General features: G+C 40.0%; 2 protein-coding genes across 8 annotated transcripts in view; one reads left to right on the forward strand and one right to left on the reverse strand.

Annotated features, from left to right (window-relative positions):
- LOC101857532 (protein NO VEIN) overlaps window positions 1-1,469 on the forward strand; it is a 75,942-nt gene extending 74,473 nt beyond the window's left edge. For all 7 annotated transcript variants that reach the window (XM_035971415.1, XM_005090456.3, XM_005090452.3 and 4 more), the window contains one exon: window positions 460-1,469. In XM_035971415.1, the coding sequence (XP_035827308.1) occupies window positions 460-657 (198 nt within the window). In that variant the 3' untranslated portion in view covers window positions 658-1,469. The remainder of the gene's footprint in view (window positions 1-459) is intronic.
- A 6,938-nt stretch (window positions 1,470-8,407) lies between these two features.
- Window positions 8,408-20,657, reverse strand: part of LOC101858540 (anamorsin homolog) — a 14,761-nt gene continuing 2,511 nt past the window's right edge. Inside the window, exons 2-7 of the mRNA XM_005090458.2 lie at window positions 17,422-17,616; window positions 16,020-16,243; window positions 15,496-15,655; window positions 12,275-12,412; window positions 11,178-11,296; window positions 8,408-8,734 (exon numbers count right to left, since the gene is read on the reverse strand). Coding sequence (XP_005090515.1) covers window positions 8,621-8,734; window positions 11,178-11,296; window positions 12,275-12,412; window positions 15,496-15,655; window positions 16,020-16,243; window positions 17,422-17,593 — 927 coding nt within the window. The 5' untranslated portion in view covers window positions 17,594-17,616 and the 3' untranslated portion in view covers window positions 8,408-8,620. The remainder of the gene's footprint in view (window positions 8,735-11,177; window positions 11,297-12,274; window positions 12,413-15,495; window positions 15,656-16,019; window positions 16,244-17,421; window positions 17,617-20,657) is intronic.

Raw genomic sequence — 20,657 nt, forward strand, 5'->3', positions numbered from 1 at the left:
TGCTCTTCTGGCAATATTTAGCATTTAGTGCACCAAATTATTGTCATGCTTTTGAGATTGATCTTAAGAATTCATGCAAAGTGAAAAAATGGTCATACTTTTTGTTGATCATAACAGTTTGGGGCCACCTGGATTTGAGGTGAAGAACAGAAAAAAGTTTTTAAGAGAAAGTTTCTTTAGAGACTGTAAGAGGTTGCAACTTTCCATGCTCTCAAATTTTCTTCCATATATATATTCAATTCACATTCATCAGGCCTCTTACCATCAGATGTACACTGAAACAAACTGTTAGCAAAATATGTAATTCTAGTATTTTATGTTGCAAGTAATTATAATTTTCCAATCAAAATAATAAAATTGTCTTTTTCTCTCTCTTCTTCTGTTTTCCATTCTTGGCCTCTTATTTTTGAATCAAGTTTTATTTATGCCTTTGCCCTTTATTCTTGTTTACCACCTCAGGTGAAAACAACGGTGTCAACAGACAAGGAAGTCTTTCCCATCTCGCTAACTCAGATTCGGTTTGCCATGCAGCAGGGTGAGCACTATCAGATCTACCGAGTCTTCGGTGCCGGTCAGAAGGACGTGAGGCTGCTGCGTATTGACAATGTGGCCGACAGGATGCGTCTGCACCAGATGAAACTGCTCATGCTCCTTTGAATGCTCAGTGCTGTCTGCTTTGAACTTTTCTTGCAATGGATAAAAGTAGTGTGTTAAGTAGAGAAATGCAAGCAATTGCAGGCTGATCAAGTATTGTGTGCAACCACTACATTTTGGGGGGGGGGGGGGATGTGTGCTGATGGTTGATGCTTGTGCCAGAAAGACTTTTCTTGTCACGTACGTCAGAATGGTATTGATTGTGTGCATGAGTGAGGGACTGAGGTCTGGTTGTTGGCCATGTTTTTTTATATTTTGTCTACTTTACTGAAGAACTATTGGAGGTCTAATTTTACATTTGATAAAGTATTGCAAAAGATGTGCTTATTGTTCATTGCAATGTGTAAGTTTTGATTGCATCATTTGCTTTGTTAAGAAATGAGTGAGGTATTTCTATATTCTTGTGTGTGCCTTAATCATGATTTGTTTGTGTTGCTGTAGGATTATTTGAAAGTCATTTTCCAGCTCTTTTCATAGAAGGTGGTTTTGATGTCGCCCAGAAGAGTTTATAGTCACCCTGCTTTTTTTTCTCTTAGGTAATTTGATCACAAATCTGTCTCAGTGTGCATACTACTCTCAAATCCTGATCTGTTTCGGCATTTTATTTTAACTGAGATGATGACTGGAAAGGCAAAATATGGTAAAACATTTTGTTTGGCAGAAGAATGTAACAGGAAAATATTACATTTAACACATGACACCCTAAGGGTCTGGACAGGAAGTCCATTCCTAGATCCTAAACAAGGGGAAGGAACCCACCTCCCGTGAATACAAGCATTTAAAAAACACTTTAAAAAATACTAAACAAATTTCAAAAATCCTGAAAAAATTAAAGTTAGAAAGAAAAATGAATGTAGTTTCAGAAAAATATATCTTATGTGTATGCGCAAACTGTTGGAAATGTTCTAACTTTAGTTCAATCGGGGTGTACGACCCGTCACTCTCACTCTCAGCCTCGTGGTCGGGCCCTAGATCTGAAATCTACATCTGATCAATCTAAATCGCCCCATACTTTTTCATCAATTCTGATTCATCTGATTTGTCATAATATGCTTGTTTTTGCTTAAATCCATTGTTATTTCCTTTTCCAAACTCAGTTATGTTGCTTTTCCACAAGTCTTCAAAGTGTTGGAAATGTGATTGCATTTTGATCGGCTCTAATACTAAAATTACTGGTCCGAAAAATTTTCTTTCTGTATCAAACGGAAGGAGAAACATTTTATTTGCAATAACTATATAAATCAAAATCTCGGCCCCAGTGTCTCGTCAAGGCGAGAGTTCGTTTCTAAAGACGCTAAGTCGGCGCGGGCGAGCTAGGGTGGAGCGCGTAAGGAAATTCCTGGGCAAGTTTGGGTGTAATGTGTTAGAAAATACGCTTTAACATTCTCATATCAAAGTCAATGGGATGAGGAAATCAGTAGGTTATCATTTATGAATTTTGTGCTATAACTGAAGAACTGAAATAAGGTACTAATTACCAGTTGGTGGAAGGGGAGTGCTTCTTAGCCAATACACACTTTTCTCCTTGCCCTGTGCTTGGTACTCTTGAGTCTGCCTTGTTTCCTTTGTTTCCTTTAACTACCAGCTTCATGACGATAATGAATTTCTTTTAAGTTGTCGTCTCAAAAGTTAGAAAAAATTAACAACAGCCTCATACCTTGGATAGTATTGTATTATCGCACTTGGAGAAATTTTATAAAGAAAGTTTGTTTTTCCTGTTGCATCAGTCGTGTTTATTATTAAATCTAAAAGCCTTTCTTTAATTCTCACCAACTTTACCTGTTCTTTTTCATGTGTATGGTTCATAGAGGTATGATTACCTGAGTTGTGTAAAGTATCATTTTGTTTTTACACAGACTGCTTTTTTGTAATACTCCCCCATACGCCATTTTGAAAAGTGACATAAGATGGGAGTCTTACAATGAGCAGTCAATATGATTTTCATTGGATCGGCATTTCTGAGAAACTATTATGTTGAGGACAATGCTAATGCTATGTGATCAAGAGTGTCCATAGAAATTTTTTTTAGAATATATATATTGGAATCTTCTTTATGTGTGCATTACTTTCCTCTTTATTAGGCTCCTAAGATATTCGGAAATCAATACTTTCGATCAAATTTGTGCGACTTACACTTGTCAAGTCAAGAAAATGTCAGTTGAAGTGTTGGCAGCTATTTCATTAAAATTATGTTAAGATGCCAGTCTTAATTTACCGTAACTTTTCTTAAAGCATTCCCTCTGTAAATGAATCAAGGCAAGCTTGCAGACTTTCTTTGTTCTCTTGACTTGCTGCACTGCTTGGAAAATCCCATCTGGTGTACAGTGCCGAAAGGGATGACAGCAGGCTAAGGGTATATTATTAAATATTTGAAATTCATTATAATATCATCACTTTGCCGTCATTGTACAAGTTCATGGATAAGTCTGATGTACAGTATTTGTGGTAATGAAATTTGCTTGTTCTGGAATAAAATGGTCACAATTGCTATTGGCTAAAAATTCATCGGTGATCTTTTGTGATATCATAAATGCAGTCAAACTTTGTTGCACCACCCACCATTATACTGCCAGCCCCACTTGCTGCCAGGTTTTCCCAATGTACGAAAAGAAACGTCTCTATATAAACATAGTATTCACACCTTCATACCTTCACACCGCCGTCTGCCAACTGTCTGATTTGTATGTTCCTTACTACTATTTAATACTAAACTAATGTAAATTTGCTCCACCATACAGTCAACAAACTGACTGCTTGAAGTACATACCAAACATGGCGCAAGGCACCCAGTGGTTGGCTACTTAATAATCTTTCTCCCACGAGAAAGACATAGAAATAGAGAGAAAGAGAAGACTCTCGGCTCTGAATATATGTACATGTACAGTGGATGTCGCATTCAACGAGGTCACATTCAACGAGAAGTCAGCTCCAAAGAGGCAATCCTTGATCCCTGATTTTTTCCTCTATATCTCTTTGTAAATGTATGTCAGCTCCAATGAGGTTGCAAACAGACCGAGGTCACGATAACCAAATAAACGCAATTAGTGGCCCCAAAAGCGAAAAATGTTTCTCCTTTCTCTTCATCTCACGCGAAGCACAAGGCCCATCCTCGATTCCTAACACTTTGTATTGCTAGATCTAGTGTGCTTCCTAATATGGGCCCCAAAGCCAAGAGGATGGGCGAGGGTTAGCCTACGGTAGGGGTGGGAGGGGGTGGGTGGGAATGCGATGCGGGCTGTGTGAAACTGGATTAACTCTGGGTGGGTAGGTCTAGGTCGAAACCTTCATTTTTTTTCAATTTTTATTTTCTTCCCCTGATCAGAAAATCCAAGCTCCTGCCTTTATTTTATGTAGATCTAGGCCTAGATGTGAGAGGGTATGTTTCCACACGTGAAGTTTTCCAGGAAAAAAATATTTTAAAGTGCAGAAATGACGGTCAGAACACAGCTCAAACATGCGCGCTCTGATGTTTTTTGAGAATTTCGTCTTCAGGTGGAACAACTGTTTTAATTAATGGTATAGGTACATTGTGTAATATAATAACTTGTCTCCTTTCTTTTCTTTAGCATTTGTCACGTTCAACGAGAGGTCGGATGCAATGAGGACAACAAGCCGGTCCCAGCAACCTCGTTGAATGCGACACACACCGTATACTGAATATCACAAACAAAAAAAACACTTTTCAAACAGATCACACAGCAGAATCATGTCCCTTGACGTTAGGCAGTTGGGTATTTTAAAGAGAGGAATCCCATTAAACTACCAGCCCAGCTGCTCCGCCAACTTCATGCTCGTACCAAGGGTGGTGGTATAAAAAGGTTTTGACTGTAACTGCAAGAGACAATTGTTTTGCATGATATATGTTTCGGCGCTAAAGAACAAACATTTTGAATCAATTATCTGCCTGCAAAAGCTGCTTCTAAGTTAACATCTATAAAAAGATATATGCTGCCTACAAAGTGTCATTTTTCCAGCAATCACTTCAGTTCATGATTTGAGCCAACTTCGTCTTGAATTGAATTGTCAAGTTTCTCAAACTTTGCCATTGTGGACAAGAGTCCTCCTGACTCAAGGCTTATATGAATGAGTGTGAAAGAAAAGGTACACATTTTTATGCGTGAGAAAGTATATCCCACCTAATCCCATCTATGTAATGACCAAGAATAATTTGATTTTCTACATGATGTGAACTGTAAATTTGCAAATAAAATCTTCATAGCTGATGGCTTCTCAGGTTCTCTTTCAAGAATTTTTTTTGTTCTTTGTGGGATAATGAGAGCGGTTTGAGATGCTGTGTCCAGACTTCCCAACATCAAGCTATAAGGATGATGTGTGTCACGACGTGGTGGAATTGGGCGCTAGTCAATTTGGGGGCATGACCAGTTATTGGTATCAACTTATTGATTGTTCAATTGTCTTGCTATCAGTGAAAAAAAAATAGGCCTACCACCCATTTATCTTGAACAGAAGTCAAGATTTTTTAGATTGAAGAAGGTGGGGGTCGTCTGGTTTCAAAGGAAGAATTAGCGAGAAAATGGTCGCCAAAGTTTGGTTATTTCCATAGCTTGGTAATCCGTAGAAACTGAAAACTTTTTTTGGGCCTTTAATCGTTTCTCTGTAAAATCCACCCAAAAATGTGTTCTTATTAGACAACAATGGTGTTGATCCAAAAAACAAAAATTAGATAAAAATTGCCAAACTGTTTGTTCAATTTCATTATTTTGACAAGCGCCTGATTTGACCACGCTGCCTCGCATAAAAACCACTTCCTGACTAAAGGGCCTATTACATGTACAGGCCGACCGGACAGGCATTTGACCGTACGGCTAGGTGAAATCAAGGAAGCTTGGTTTATTATTACACGCCACAATGGACCTGAAGGCGGCCGCACCTCACGAGCGACATGTTCTACGCACTAGGCCTAGTCTGGGTGAAGCTTCACACGTGTCTGCACCATGGCGTGCAAAACATAAAAATGTGCTACTGGAATGGAAAATCCTTAAATACAAAACGAAACAAGTCACTCGAGAGCCATTTCCCTAATTTTGATACTCTGATTCTGAATCTGGTATTATTTTATATCTACGACGTGATTTTCTATAATTTTGAAATTCGTTCTGTTGTCCCAGGGGCAGCAAACTTCAAAGGCCGGATGGCCGGTCGTCAAATTCTCAGGCAGGGGCCGTGGGTTCTTTACATCCAGCCAGCCGGCCATTCACCGGGTGTTCGCCTACGGTTTGAGCCATATTTCTTGTTACACGTTATGATTGGCCGTACGGCCCAGAAACCTGTCCGGTCGGCTTGTACGAGTAATAGACAAGTCTGACACAAGTTCTGTGTGAGTTAAGGTTGCACATTCTGGTAAAAAATGTTCGACATATGCATTTAAAAAATAAAAATGGATCAGCTACCTTTTTGCTATTTGTTTTACCAGAAAAGAAGCATCCGATTTCTTTTAATAGCTCTAAAAAGTGTAAACATCCCCCCATTGAAAAAAGTAAATGGCCGTGTAGGTCGATGTAGGCTAAAACAGCACCTGGACATGGACGGCTGGTGCCACTATAAATAAATTATTGATAGGTCGATGTCAAGTTCAGCGGAAAACTGAATATATATATTTTTTTAAAAAATCAGTTTAGTAATTGGTCTCACCAAGACATTGAACTTTCAGCAAAATATGGTTTTTGGATATTTAGGATATATCTCTAAATGTATTCAAGGTTTTAAGACCTCAAGTGAAAAAACACGTGGAGGCCATAGGATTTTACTCCAATTGATGAGTAAATTAAAAGGTGGAAACACAGTGGAATCCGGTTTAGAGATGCTTCCAGCTTTGATCTCGCCGTATGACCAACATTGGAGCCGAAATGTCTTTCTCTCTTCATCACCGCCACAGTGATTTCGTTTCTGGTCCTTCCTTCACTTGGCACAATTTTTTAGCTGGAGGCATTTTAGTGCTGCCCTAAAATATTCTCCCGGCTTGGTTATGGCTTTCTCATTGTGTGCCGTTTTGAATACATACAGTGGAACTCTGATTCAACGAGAACTCGGAATCAACGAGATGAGATAGATTCCCCGTTTTTTTTCTTCTTTAAAATTAATAAAAATAACCCGGATTCAACTAGCACTTAAATCAGTGAGCTCGAATTCAACGAGATCGCTTCCAGGGTGAACAGCCCCCGCAGACGTGGCTTCGCTAATTTTTCTCTCAGAACGAACTTCATCCATTCCCGGAAACCATCATTGCACCTGATCATGAACCATTGGCATCATTCACTTAGCCGATTACATGCGACCAATCAGCGGCCTTTTTTCATACCAACACATGCGTTGTTGGCCCGCGCACTTGTCTACTCTGGCATGTGTCTGGGTCGGAGGGGCGGCCTGCACACGTGTGCTATGTGTGCGTATGGGGGAAAGGTGGGGGGCACTAGCGGTCTGGGCGTTGAACGTCGCAGATAAAAAAATGCGTCACACTCAGTCTTTCGTTCCCCCTCGGCAACTGATCATTATTACAATGATAAGTTAGTCTTGACGTAGATCTACGTAATGAATTGTGCACTGGTCTATGGAATCAAAAGTTGCCGTATGCTAGGCTCTACACAGCAACACAACTTTTTGGTAAACAATCGTGATGACACAGGTGTGTGCATTTGAACGAATCTGTCTTTTTTTACACAGCTCATACTATGCAGGCATTTCAGGCACTACTTGTGACTTCTCTTTATACCTTGCTTGCTCAGTGCCTGTAATTATCTACACAAAACCTCGTGTTTGCTATAAACAAACACTCGGATTCAACGAGACTTTTGGTCAGGCCCGGCGACCTCGTTGAACCCAAGTTCCACTGCATATATGTGATGCATCAGGGTGAAATCAAGCACTCGTCAAAATAATTAAATCAAGGAAATCTGCATTTTATTTGGCCAACGGGCAATTTTTTCTCATTTTCTTTTTTTGGCTCAACACCTTTTATGTCCATTTAAAAACATTTTTATGTGGATTTTACTGAAAAACATTGATTAAATTCACAAAAATGTAAATGTTCAGTTTCAAAGGACTCTCGGGCCATGGAAGTTATCAACCTTCGGCGGCAACTTTCTTACTAATTTTACCTCTGAAACCAGGCGACCCTGACCTTCAATCGCTAATATTTCGATTTCTATTGAACACAGATGGGTACTTTTTCGCCAAAAGGAAGGCAAAGGAACAGGCTTGAAGATGATGCCAATAACCCCATATGACAAAAAATTGACGAGTACCTTTTTCCACAAGGTGATAGTATTCCCCACAATTATCCCTTTGTTGGATTATTGGACGAACCCAATAATGTCTTTAACTTTTACAAGAACACCTTCTTTTTTCAGCCAGGGCATTAACTTAAGCTGCAAAGCCTCCATTGCCTGCACCGTTACATCCATTGTTGCACCATGATAGCCCATCAAGGCAAATGCAGCAGCGGAAACGAGCCGGGTGCAAAGTGGGTTGCATGCGCTTTGCTCATAGCACAGCTGTGTTGACGGGCCGGACCTGTTTCCAAACTGAATTCCACTGTATTCGCACCTTAAGGGCACTAGCTCCTCAATGGTTCTCAGGTCATCAGTGTTTGACCTCTTTCGTCAGTTTTTATACAAACTCAATACACTACAATTATAAGCGTCCATATATCTCTCTCTTCTGTATAGCCTGTGTGTATATGAGACAGAAAGAGAGATGGAGGGGACAGATTAAAAAAAAATTCTTTACAAAACAGTTTTTCATGTACATAATAAATTTTATTTGTTTAGCTCAAAAAGCACAACTTCAAGAATTTATTCCAAGTCAAAACTTTTGATCCAGCAATTCATGAATAAAGGAATAATAATTCCGTCTCCCACCTACATCTACGTTCAACACTGTTGGATCGGAAGTCTGTATGAAAATCTGGAGTACACAACAGTGAGAATCAACTTGTCTTGAGATGTGTTCAGGCATCTGCCTTCAGCTGCCTGTTGGACAGTGCGATCTTTTCCCCAGATTTGAAGGCAGGCATGCCCAGGTACGGACAGCTGGCGCAGCGGAATGCATCTCCAAGGTAACACTGTTTCAAGAAAATAAAAAGATAGAGGTAAATCGACATGTGATGATCAGACCACTAACAACTACGTACGGTTTGTGACAGATTATGAAGCAATCAGCTCATCATTGTATGGATTAAATTACTTAATTAAATTGAAATTACATTAAAAACTCATACACCCAATCAATAGAAATATATTTATTTACTACATTCTTAAGGCTTAAAAGAGTAAGGTATATCAGACTTAATAATTCTTTATAACTTAGACCTGGGAACAGTTCAAATTGAGCTGAGAAAGAGATGTAAAAGGCCAGTATAATAAAAGAAAAAAAAAGGAAAGCAAACACAGAGTGAAGTAGTTATGGCATGACAAGTCCTACATCTACTCTCCCTGCAATTATTATATTTTAGGCAGCAACCCTTGAATGCTTTCACTTAAAGTGAAAGTTAGAAAACATGTAAAGAAGAGCTCTATTCTTCATGTCTATTTTGGTATGACAGCTACATCGCTGCTCCATAACAATGTTGAAACTGTGTATCTGCCATATTAGATCCAGACACTTCTTTTGTCTCAAATTAATGTACAACCCACATAAGAAAATCCAGACTAAACTGAAGCAGATTTTAGAGCCAAATTGCCAGGTGATCTAATTGTACATGACAGAGACAATAATAAAAATTATGTTTTATACCCAACTTTTCTTTTTAAAAATCAGTATTTATATACATAAACGATTAGAGTCGGACTTCCAATATAATAAGTAATTGTTGAAAAGTCATGAAACAATGAGAGGAATCCTTACGAAAGAATATATACATAAAGTGTTGATAGAATAAGCATAAATAAAAAACAACAACAGAACCTCATATCCAACTACAAAGAATCCTGTGAAACCTCCATCTCAATGACAGGAGAAAAAAGTTCCCCTTTCTAAAATGTTGTAACAGTTGAATTCCCCAAATCTATTGGGATTTAGTTTACTAGTCCTAGATCCTATATGTGGGCAAAAGCAGCAAGAACAAAAAAGTCTCTAATTTGAAATCAAAAGACAGTTGCATGGGGAAGTTGAAAAAAAACCCTATTGAAATATAAACTGATGTAAAAACTTGACACTTAACATACTCACAAATTACTTCACTTTACATTGACAATCTACAATTCTCATGTTAGACCTCGTTTTTATTTTAAAACTTGGACTCGGAAAAACTGGAGGTGTGAACTGTCAGACTGGTTCACTGTATTTTCTAGACCTGCACGTGAGCCTCGACCAGATTGTCTGAAAATTTTGCGCGCACCGCCCCCCCCCTCCATAACTTAAGAGCTTTTAAATTGTGGGTGTCATAAAAGGAAGGACTTCCGTGTAACGAGCGACCACCCCAACAAACACAAAGAAGAGACCTAACCCTAACCTAAACACTACCCCTAGACCTACCCCAAAAAAGAACCTGCAATGGCCCTCATGTAAAAAGGCCAGCACAAGTCAACAAAAAAAAAAAAAAACACCAAAACAAACAAGGAGCATATTATTATAATGGCCTACATTGCTATAATAGGGTTTGATACAATATAATACAATAGAATTGGAATATAATTCCCCCATATAGATCTAGATCTAGTTATAGATCTAGTAATCTAAATAAATCTAGATCTAGATCTAAATCTAGATCTAGATCTAAATCTAGATCTAGAATATCTAGTAGAACAAGTGAATAGGAATAGGCCTTGAACGAGAAATCCGCATCCGATTCCGAACAGACGGACTCGGCTGAGAATTCTAGATCTCTAAATTCACGCACCTGATGAAATGCGTTTTACCAACATTAATATTACCGCACAGTCTATAATACAGTTTGACACAATAGAATTGGAATATGAATCCTCCATTGAGGTCTATAATGATCTATAAATCTAGATCTAGAGTAGAACAAGTGAGTTGGACTTGAATGAATCCACATGATCTGAACAACCAGTAAACAAACGAAATTCAAAATGGCCGCTTGAACACGAAACTGAAAGTAAATAATTTAGGTCGTCATACTTTTTCGTATTCGTATTTGTAATCAGGTTCCGACAATTATGTCAGAAACGCCGACGTCGGCACGAAAACGAAAGTGCCGACAAAGCCGACGGGAGAAAAAGGGGGCGCTGGCAGTCGGCCAGGCCTCGCACTTCGCACATAGACTAATACAGGTGGGCCAGGCGATAGCATCGGCAGGCTCGCGATTGTCAGATTTCAGACGATTGTCGGCAAACATGCAGGTTTAATTTTCTCCACAAAATATTTAAATCAGACATTTTCATAAGCAACCACAAGCACTGAAATTCTACAAATGAAACAGTGGAATCAAGCCCTCTCTGAATCGAATATCTTAAGAACGTCAAAAGCATAAAGGCTTAATATCTTTTAAGACTGCAAACGGAGTAGAAATATATGAGTACTAAATGCGTTTGTAAAAAACTTACATTTCCACAAGCAGACGTCTTTGTGGTGTCAGCCTTTTTCCCAGAATCTAATTCCTCTGCCAGCCCGCATGTACAGTTTTTGCAGGCTTTCTTCTTCTTGGCACCTCCACCACAATCAACTGAAAGGGGGGGGAAATTATAATGACAAACCCGAACAAGAAATATTGTAACATTAATTTCATCTCGTAAACTGAAACCAAAGTAGATTGACAACAACACGGCCCAAAGTAGTATCTAAATTTTTATTATTGCACAGGCCTACTGTAAAGTTTCTATCCTATAGTGCTAAATGTCGCCACATATTACAACAAACAGCAATATATTTAAAAACTGAATCGGATACTTCTGCCATTTTCATGAGACAGCAAAGGGAATCAACTGTAATAAGAAAGCCTGCCCATTAAAAAAACAAAGCTTTCATGATTCATAATTGTTTCCCTGAAACTAGATTTGAGAAAACCCCCCATTGATATGGGTGTTCCATGGTAGAGCCAATATAATAACATTCTTGGTGCCAATTGAAAACACTGTAGACTGCTAAGGATCCCTCGACTTCTATTCAAGATAGCCTTGTATTTTTATCATCAAAAAATGGTTAAATGAACAAGCTGTAAGATGATATCAATAACTCCAGATCCCCAAAAACTGACGAACGCCTGATTCTACAGCTTTGTAACACATAGCATTAAAAAAAACGCTGGACCCAAAAAATAAAAATTATACTGTGATAAAGAAAGGAAGAAACACCTCGTGCCCTCAGAGAGACAGGGTTTTAACTCCACTTTTTGCCAGAACTGAGTCACACACTACACATTACTGATACAGATGTCCTGCACATTGTGTCAAAGGCTTGAGACAATATTGCCAGTAATTTTTCAATTTGACGCATAACAAAAAAGGTTTAAAAATATTTTAACTGTAAGAATGTGAATCTGTGAATCTCAATATTTTCACAACTATGCTTCATGGATTTAAAACCCTGTCATTCTTAAGGCCTGATCTGTAGGTGGTTTCAAGTCCACTGACGTAATCACAGTATGGTGCTGCAGAACAGGTCCGTTGAATGAGGTTTTCTGACACTACTGTCAGTTACGTACCTTTGAGAGAGGCTGGGTCTGGCTTTTTGAGGTCGTCCTCATCCAGCAAGTCATCTTCATTGACCAAATCCACATCAGCGTCCATGAGATCGGACGAGTTCAGGCTCCAGACTTTTGCTACATTGTCGTCAACCTTGGCTGTTGAAGAAAACAACATGCAAAGTATAGTATTACTAAGAATTATTTGTGGTGCCAGCCGCCAAGATACACCGCATATTCTCCAGGACTGCTCACTACTGGATAAGCCAAGACAAAAATACTGGCCTCAACCCAGGGACATGCATCAGAAGCTGTATGCAGCCCTCTCGACCTGGGAATCACTTGAAAGTTCATCAACTCTTCAGCCCTCCCAATCTAATCTACCACATAGCGGCCAACTTTCCAGGAAGCAAAAACAGAACACCCCAACGCATGACGCTACTTCATAAAAAATCGCACACCCGTTAGGATCAGCTATAGTGCCCCCTCCCTTTTTTAAAATATATTAAGCACCAGAAATTAAATTTTCAAAGTAGCTATATGCCAAATTTATCTGTTCCATATGAAAGGCCTATATCTCCTGAGAATTTCGGTACCATTCTATAACCTCTCAGTCAATTTGTAAGAAAATGGTAGCAGTTTAAAATTTGATCAAATTTGTTAAAGTTGCTCACTGGCTGCAAACCCCTGTTTGACAGGTAATAAAAGAGTACCAAGTGCACCAAAACATCTCCACATTAACAGAGTACAATCACTATAACATAGATATGGAGCCTAATTTTTTTCAAGACTGTAAGATAATTACAAATCAGTATTTTATCGTCTCAAATACGATGATCTGTTGTTAGTCTGACAAAAACACAAAGCTTTGACCCGGCCGGCGCCGCACCGACCCCCGCGGCGAGCGAGTCCGCTCTTACTGTGTTGTACTGAATGCTCCACGCGTGGGGGGGTCACACGCTTTCCGAGTTTCGCAGAAGGATGGATGAAAAATAATTCCAGGCTGATTACTTTATTCTAAGAGACAATGAACAGATCTTTCTATTGGTACCTTTTTGAGCCGGTATATTATATATTTCATGTAGAAAATGATCTTTGAAAACTTTGACGTTTTTTTTAAAGGCTTTTTCTTTAATCGCCAAAGGCCAAAAATATATAACGAGAAAGCCCGTCCAAAGCTCTACAGTTCTCCGCCAATGAAAAGACGGTATTTAATCATCAATCTTTCCGCGAAGCATTTGAATGCATGCATGTCAGTCTTTGAACCGGCCAACCGCGCGTTCCAACCGCGAGGGGCTTCATTTTCCATGGCGATTCTCCAGCTCCTAATAATCGGACATTAAACAACTTACACCATTGAAACGAGGAAAAGCTGAAATTTTACAAGGTGTACAGCATTTGGTGTTTTATAGCGAAAGAGCAAAGAAACAGCGATCAGAATTACCCCCGATTTCACCGAAACCACGTGATAGGAAGGCCGTGAGGCTGCGTTTACTCTACCTATATATATGCACTAACTAGATTGTACTGCTTACCTTTTGGACTTAATTTCACAGCTTATAAAAGCCTCTTAGTCAGTCCAGTAAAGCAGTTTATTGTGGCTTTACTGCTACTTTCAAAGCAGCTCTTGAGGAATTCTGGTGAAAACTCTGTCTCAAAACAAGGGGTGGAATATTGTATATTGTGTTCTACATAAAATTTTGTGAACAAACACTCAGCACGAATCAAACTGATCCTCCTCTTTAACCGCATCTTTGCTCTTGGCTTTGACAAAAGGAACAGTCTTTTGCTTCCCATCTGAATCACGTTTGACATACTCAATATGCACATTTGTTTTGGAATGGCGTACAATATCCGATCTACCACCATGAGAAACATTTACAGTGCTTCGGCACAGTTTTGCAGAACGCAGGATGAATCGGCACAGTTGACGAAGAAATAAAAGGAACCTCCTCAGAATATTTTGCCGAAAACGTCGCTTTGAGATTGAATTTAGCTTGCTTGAGCTCTTTGGAATCTAAAAGTATATCAGACTTATAGATCTAGATCTAGCAAACAGCATGCGTCCTCTTTGAAAAAGCGTGAACTTCATGAACACAGTTACCCTACTTGTGTGAAAAACAATAAAAGGGATACTAACAAACTGTGCTATTCCTATCTTCTTCTAAAGAATGAAAGAGAGCTTCAAATCAAAGACTGCAGCACTATCTGAAACAATGCGCAGACAAGAGCTGGATCCTGCTCGCCAAATCTGAGAGTGACAATTTGCGATTCGGTCCGCTTCAAAGAATGGTGAGTGTGAGAGCGCTCGTGGAACATTAAGCCCCGGGCTCGTTGTATGCATGAAATGGAACTGTCGTATCAACGCCACCTCGCGAGTCACACTCTTGTTGCCCCGCCATCCTCCTGCTCTACTGACCTCAATTAGTGACCCCATAAATTCATCCCTCCCCCCCCCCATGATTCCCTAAAACAATGGCTCCATAAAATTCCTTTTGTTTACTCGTTGGAACACGTTCATATTTTTTTAATAGGAGGGTTGGACTATACCATCTTTTGTAAAATAAGAGGAGTCATACTAAGTGTCCGTTCCGTTCTTGCGCTCGTGACTCGACTCGCGACCCAGGAGTAGATCTAGGTTAGGCCTACAAACAAGCCACATTGTGGTGACAGCGACAGGGGAGTGAATCAGAAGGCGATACTGTTCCGCGTTCCACTGGTGTGAATTGTGAATCGCGTTCCGCAGGGAAGAGTGGCCATTCAATTCCGTTCTCGCGCTTCCGAACCAGCTCTAGCGCAGACTTCCATGGACACTTTTTTGGTTGAGTGAACAATCGTGTTATGTACGATCTTTGGTACCGGTGAGGAGCAAATTGTCTATCGTTACGATACACCCTTCAGCAGGACGGGATTTCGAGGCTTTAAAGTGGCGAACATTTTTTTTCCTGGGAGGAGGCTTTTAAAGTGCCGACAATTTTTTTTCCCCTGGAGGTGAACTTGTAACAGTTACGATTTTATCGTAGCCGTCGGTACTTCCATGAAGAATGAAGAAGAAGAAGATGAAGAAGTGAGAATTTTATGGAATTTGCAGCACAATTAGATCATATAAGAGCCGGTGAGCAAGTCGACTCTTAAAGGTTAAGAGAGTTTGACCAGTCTTTTCTGTTACGAAAAAATATACATAATTCTAGATCAATGACTCATCTCCCCCCAATCTCCCAAGCACAACACCAGTTACTTACGCTTTGGTTTGGGTTTGAAGGGCAGTTTAAGCTGTGAGGAAGATCCCACTTCGTAGGCTGGCTTCTGAGCTCCCAGTCTGTAGAGCACCACATCACTAGCAGTGTCTGAACTTTGCTTCAGCTCTTGTTTCTCATCATCATTCAAAGGGACTTCTCTAGCCTGTGAGGACAGAAAACAGTACCCATTAAAAAGCCATACATTTTTTTTTAACATAAAAAGAACCCCCAAAAAGATCTATGTATATGAAGTTTTTCTTTTTGACAAGGTTGGTTTAAGAAGATCTCCCCAAGACATTATTAAAAGCTGAAAATAAAACAACTTTGGCGTATTTCTATGATTTCTTTCATCAACTTAGCAGATTCACTACTACTGTTGCCGTCCATCTATCATAAAGAGCTACATAAGGCATATTTAAACTGTAGAAGCTGAGGTCAGAAACAGTAAGGAGAAAAATTTGCTCTCCAGCCATAGCTCAGAGATCCTTCTTGGAAAAGGACACCAGCAACAACACACTTGTCCTCACATCTGCAATATCCACAAATCCGGACAGTTTCAGAAGCGACATCAACTGATCCTTCGACTTTCTCCCATTCTGTCCAGAAGGCAGAGCAAGTTCCTGGGCGTAGAGTCGGCCCTTTGGCTTGAGCACTCGACACAGTTCACCTAAAATCTCTGTGGTGTGCTGGGTTTGAAATGGGTTCACCAAGCCAGAGATGACCAGGTCAAAACTAGAGCTTGGATGAGAGGCTGTGGAAAAAAATAAAATCACTGAAATAAGCATAGCTCCCAGGACAAACTGAAAATACTCACAAGATACATTTTGCGTCAAAGACTTTAAAAAGGTGAAAAAAAAAGCACAATTTACATTTTTCTTGTCCAAAAATAATTTTCTAACCACTCAAACTTGTTTTGTTTTCACTCTGCCAGTGTCTGTCTTTATCACATAAAATTCCTAATATTCTTAAAACCCCCCCCCCCCCCCAAAACTCTCTCTCTCTCTCTCTCTCTCTCTCTCTCTCTCCCCCCAACTCTCCCAGATGATTCACATTTCAGATAAGAGTAATTTTCTTTCTGCCTCCCCCGTGGGGTGCAGAGGAGGACAGGAAACTCAACAAAAGCAACCTTACCACTAAAATCAGGAATACGGATGTATCTATAAAATAAAGCATTATGTCATTATCAATAGAGTGGTCTCCGTCTAAGAGCACTCCGCATAAGAACCTGGTTTACTGCGAACAATTTTTTTCTCTCCATGACTTGCACATCTAAGAGCCTATTTTAAAATAGAAATCTGCCTGCAAACCTGACTACGGCTTTTCTCAGCTGATTTGTTTGGGTAAAGGAAAAGAGGTTGGCCTTGACTAGCAGTAGCAGTCAATAAAATCTACACATTTCATGCATACTTACAGAGAACACTTTTGGAATGCACGTGACCTTTGCCTTGCGGGTTACTAATTGCTATGTGGTTTTTGAATAGCAAGAGAAATTACTGCTATCATGTGAACGAAGCGTCCAAGAGTGTTAGATATGAAAGCTGGCACAGCTCATTCATGGTCATTTGTTTTCACTAAACGTCATTGCCACTCCGGCTGTTTCATATTTTCAATACAGTTTAAAATCATAGTGACAATGTGGTATAGTAAAAATTCACTGTAGCGTCAGGCTACTCGACCGACCAGACGCTAGCCACTCTATATCGGGCAAGTAGCCTGGCGCTAGTCACCCGACATCGGGTGAGTAGCCTGATCCTGATGCTAGCCTGACGCTAGCCACCTGACATCGGGCAAGAAGCCTGGCGCTAGTCACCCGACATCGGGCGAGTAGCACCGGCCAAAAGAATACCAAGTGGGCTAACGAAAGAACATGATTTTAGACACATTTCATTTTTAACAAACTTAAACAATGAACAAAAAGTTTTCACTCACACATAACGAGTCTGTCAATGTGTTCCAGTTGGATTCTTCCGCCAGAGCCAGACCTGACCTGCTCTGATATAGAGGTGGCTACATCCTGCATGTTGGCAGACATTTGGTCACCAGCCCACAGTAACAAGACTGTGGAGCCAGGAGTCAGAGTGATCCCATCCAAGCTTGACATCCTTTACATGTGATTTGAAAATTCTGATGAAAAAAAAATCAATTGGTATGACATTATTGTACACAAACAACATGAGCAGCTTCTGCTTGCCGCCATAGCCATCTGTTTGCATGAAACGTACTCTCAGACAGGGAAAAGCAGAATGAATATCACAATCGCCACAGGCAAAAATGAACTTAAGGACGTTATCGGAATTGGTTTTCAACTATTCGAGAACTTTTTTTGTATTTTCGCTGGTCTTTTCCGAGGCAATTAACAGAGTTCCTCAAATTTCCTTTAATTGCTAACGCTGATCCAACCATTTCCGTAAGAACAATATTTTTTCGACAAAAATCCGACTTATCCAACCTAAACAACAATTTCCAACCAGTTTCATACTTCTCTGGACACCCGGATGTCAAGTTGGTAGCTCTAGATGTTCATCCAATGAAATTAGAACAAATTGACCCACTTAGAAATGAGGAGCTTGAAAGGCTAGTCAGGAAACAAGACTTCCATTTTCGTATACAAAATCTTTCAAATGGGCTTGATTTTGTATGAAATAATACCTGATAAAAATAGCTTATTTGATAGTTTTGAATACCGTTGTGCAGGTAAAAAGAAAAATTTCAGAGCACAACATTCGGAAATTGTTTATTATTCCCTTTCGAAACCCAGATTATTTGTAACAACAAGAGCGTCTAAAAAGGTTATTCGATAGGGCGCAACTATTCGTAAAGTCGTATATAAATCAGCTTATGACAGGGGGTTATTCATGTGTTCGAACATTTTATAAAGAGAAAACTATAAAAGATAGAGTGTTATTTTCATCATCGATTAACACACTCCCACGGTATTCACAGCGAAAACACGTTTCCAGTCCGGCTCGCTGTACACCAACAATATACGCTGAATGACCCTGGCATTCGGCCAGGAATGTCAGACCTAATTTACTAATAGGTTGCTGAGAAGATTCGCATCTCGGCAGAGGATGCAGGACAAGAGTTAACAACTCTGATTTTAGTCTTAAACTTTTCTTACAGGGCTGGATTGAAACTTGGTGGACCCAATGTGTTTACATGTATTAATGCTCACTGGTCATAATAACAGTGGATGGGGGGGGGGGGGGGGTTCAGGAGGCCCCCTGGCAACAATAACCATAAAAAACACCACATAAAAAAGTAAAACATTAACATAAGAGCGGACCATTGCCCGGCGAGGCTAAAAAGTAGGCACTCCTGTACACTTGCGGTCCCGTTATTTCTAGGACTAAATCACACAAACAAAGACTACTGGATATCGATACTGATTGAAATATTCGGCATCGATGTTTTAACAGTAGATCTAGCCTACAAAATGAGCAATTAAAATTTTACTAGTATTTAACAAGGCAAGGGGGGATTCAGGGGGGTTGACCATAATTTGATGTTTTGCAATCAGGTTTGATTGGCTATCTCTCCATAGGCCTATCGGCACGCGCATTAAAAAGTAATAGTTTAGAACCAGTGCAAGTAATCGTTGGTGGGGTCAAAGCAAAGAGTCTACATAACAAGAGGGTCCACTCCTCTCTTTGAGCCAATTAAAAAAGTGTCCTCAAAACTCGGTGGCGCCCTCTTCGCAAATGCGCACCCTTTGCGAACAGAGTTACCCTACTTGTGTTAAAAAAATCAAAGTGAAACTAACAAGTTTTTGAATAAATAAGAATTCAAATTTTTGGAAGAACACTTTTTAAAAATGGCTACGCTGACAAAAAACCTCTTCCGGAGAAAGGGGTGACTGTTTTCTTCGTTTAATTTGACTTCAGAAAGAAAGGTGAGAGGTCATTAAAATTTTAAAAAACTAAAACTCCGCTCTGAACGAACCCGAACAGCTGATGAACAGATGTCTATCTGCACATGCAAGGAGGTGCTATTCCTTTCTTCTTCTGGAGAAATCTGCAGCGCCATCTGAAGCAAAGAGCGGACTTCCAGCGGACACTTTTTTGGTGGAGTGGACCATCTTGTTATGTACTATCCCTAAACGGGACCGCAATTGTACAGGAGTGCCCAAAAGTAGTTCCGACTTTGCTCAGTAGAGGTGTGCGAGTAACGAGTCCAGACTCGAGTACTCAAGTTTATATATGCGGCGAGTCCAGACTTGAGTCACAAGTAAATTACAGTCAAACCTGCCCTGACGGCCAACTCTATAAGACGGCCACTTTCCATTTCCCCCCTTGCGTTTTTTCTACATAATTTAACTGTGTAAAACGGGCACCTGTCCAATGCGTCCGCGGCCACCATAATTTAACACACAACCCCTATCACACTAAGCAATAACACCTGTCTTAGAAGGCCACCTTAGTGACTCCATTACGTTTTGTCATAAGTTGTGCACTGGCCCCTGGCGTTGTGGGCGAGCCGTCATAATTCAATCACCAGTCGTTGTTGTTAGGTAGTCCCTCCAACCGATCATGTTGCGTAGGCCCCTCCCACTGTTGATCAATAGCTACTCATTTTCAGCTGCTGATGAGGTAAGCGTGTGATCCCTCATAACCCATAAGCCCCACCCAGAACTCATACACAAATCGTAAGTGAGACGAGAGGTCACTGTTTACCCAGTCCGTAACAAAGTAACAAAAGACGTCAACATGAACTTGTGACAGAAGTGTCGCTCGTTCTCCGAGTAGTGGCGACCCATGTGTTTGTTTTACCATGGCATTCGGTCTTCCTTATCCGATATATTTAGTTTTATTGTCACCCTTGTGCAAAATCAGCAACAACAAAATATTACAAACAAAATACAAACCAACAACAACAACAATGTGGCTACTTTCGATTGGGACCGCAGATGGGAACGGTTTGTTATCTTCATTTTGATCAGTCCTGCCTAAGACGACCACCTGTCTCATACGCCACTTTTCTCCTTGACAATGGGTGGCCGTTTTACACAGGTTTGACTGTATTCGAGTAAGGACTCGAGTCCGTAGAAAAAAAAAAGAAGAAAAAGAGAGAAATTTGGTTTTTAAAAAAGTTAAAAATTGATAAAAGAGAAATTCTAATAAGCAATTTTTAAAAATTGAAGGGAAAAAACCCAACAAAACCAAACC

The sequence above is a fragment of the Aplysia californica genome, unplaced genomic scaffold (assembly GCF_000002075.1).
Source record: "Aplysia californica isolate F4 #8 unplaced genomic scaffold, AplCal3.0 scaffold00017, whole genome shotgun sequence".
NCBI classification, from domain to species: domain Eukaryota; kingdom Metazoa; phylum Mollusca; class Gastropoda; order Aplysiida; family Aplysiidae; genus Aplysia; species Aplysia californica.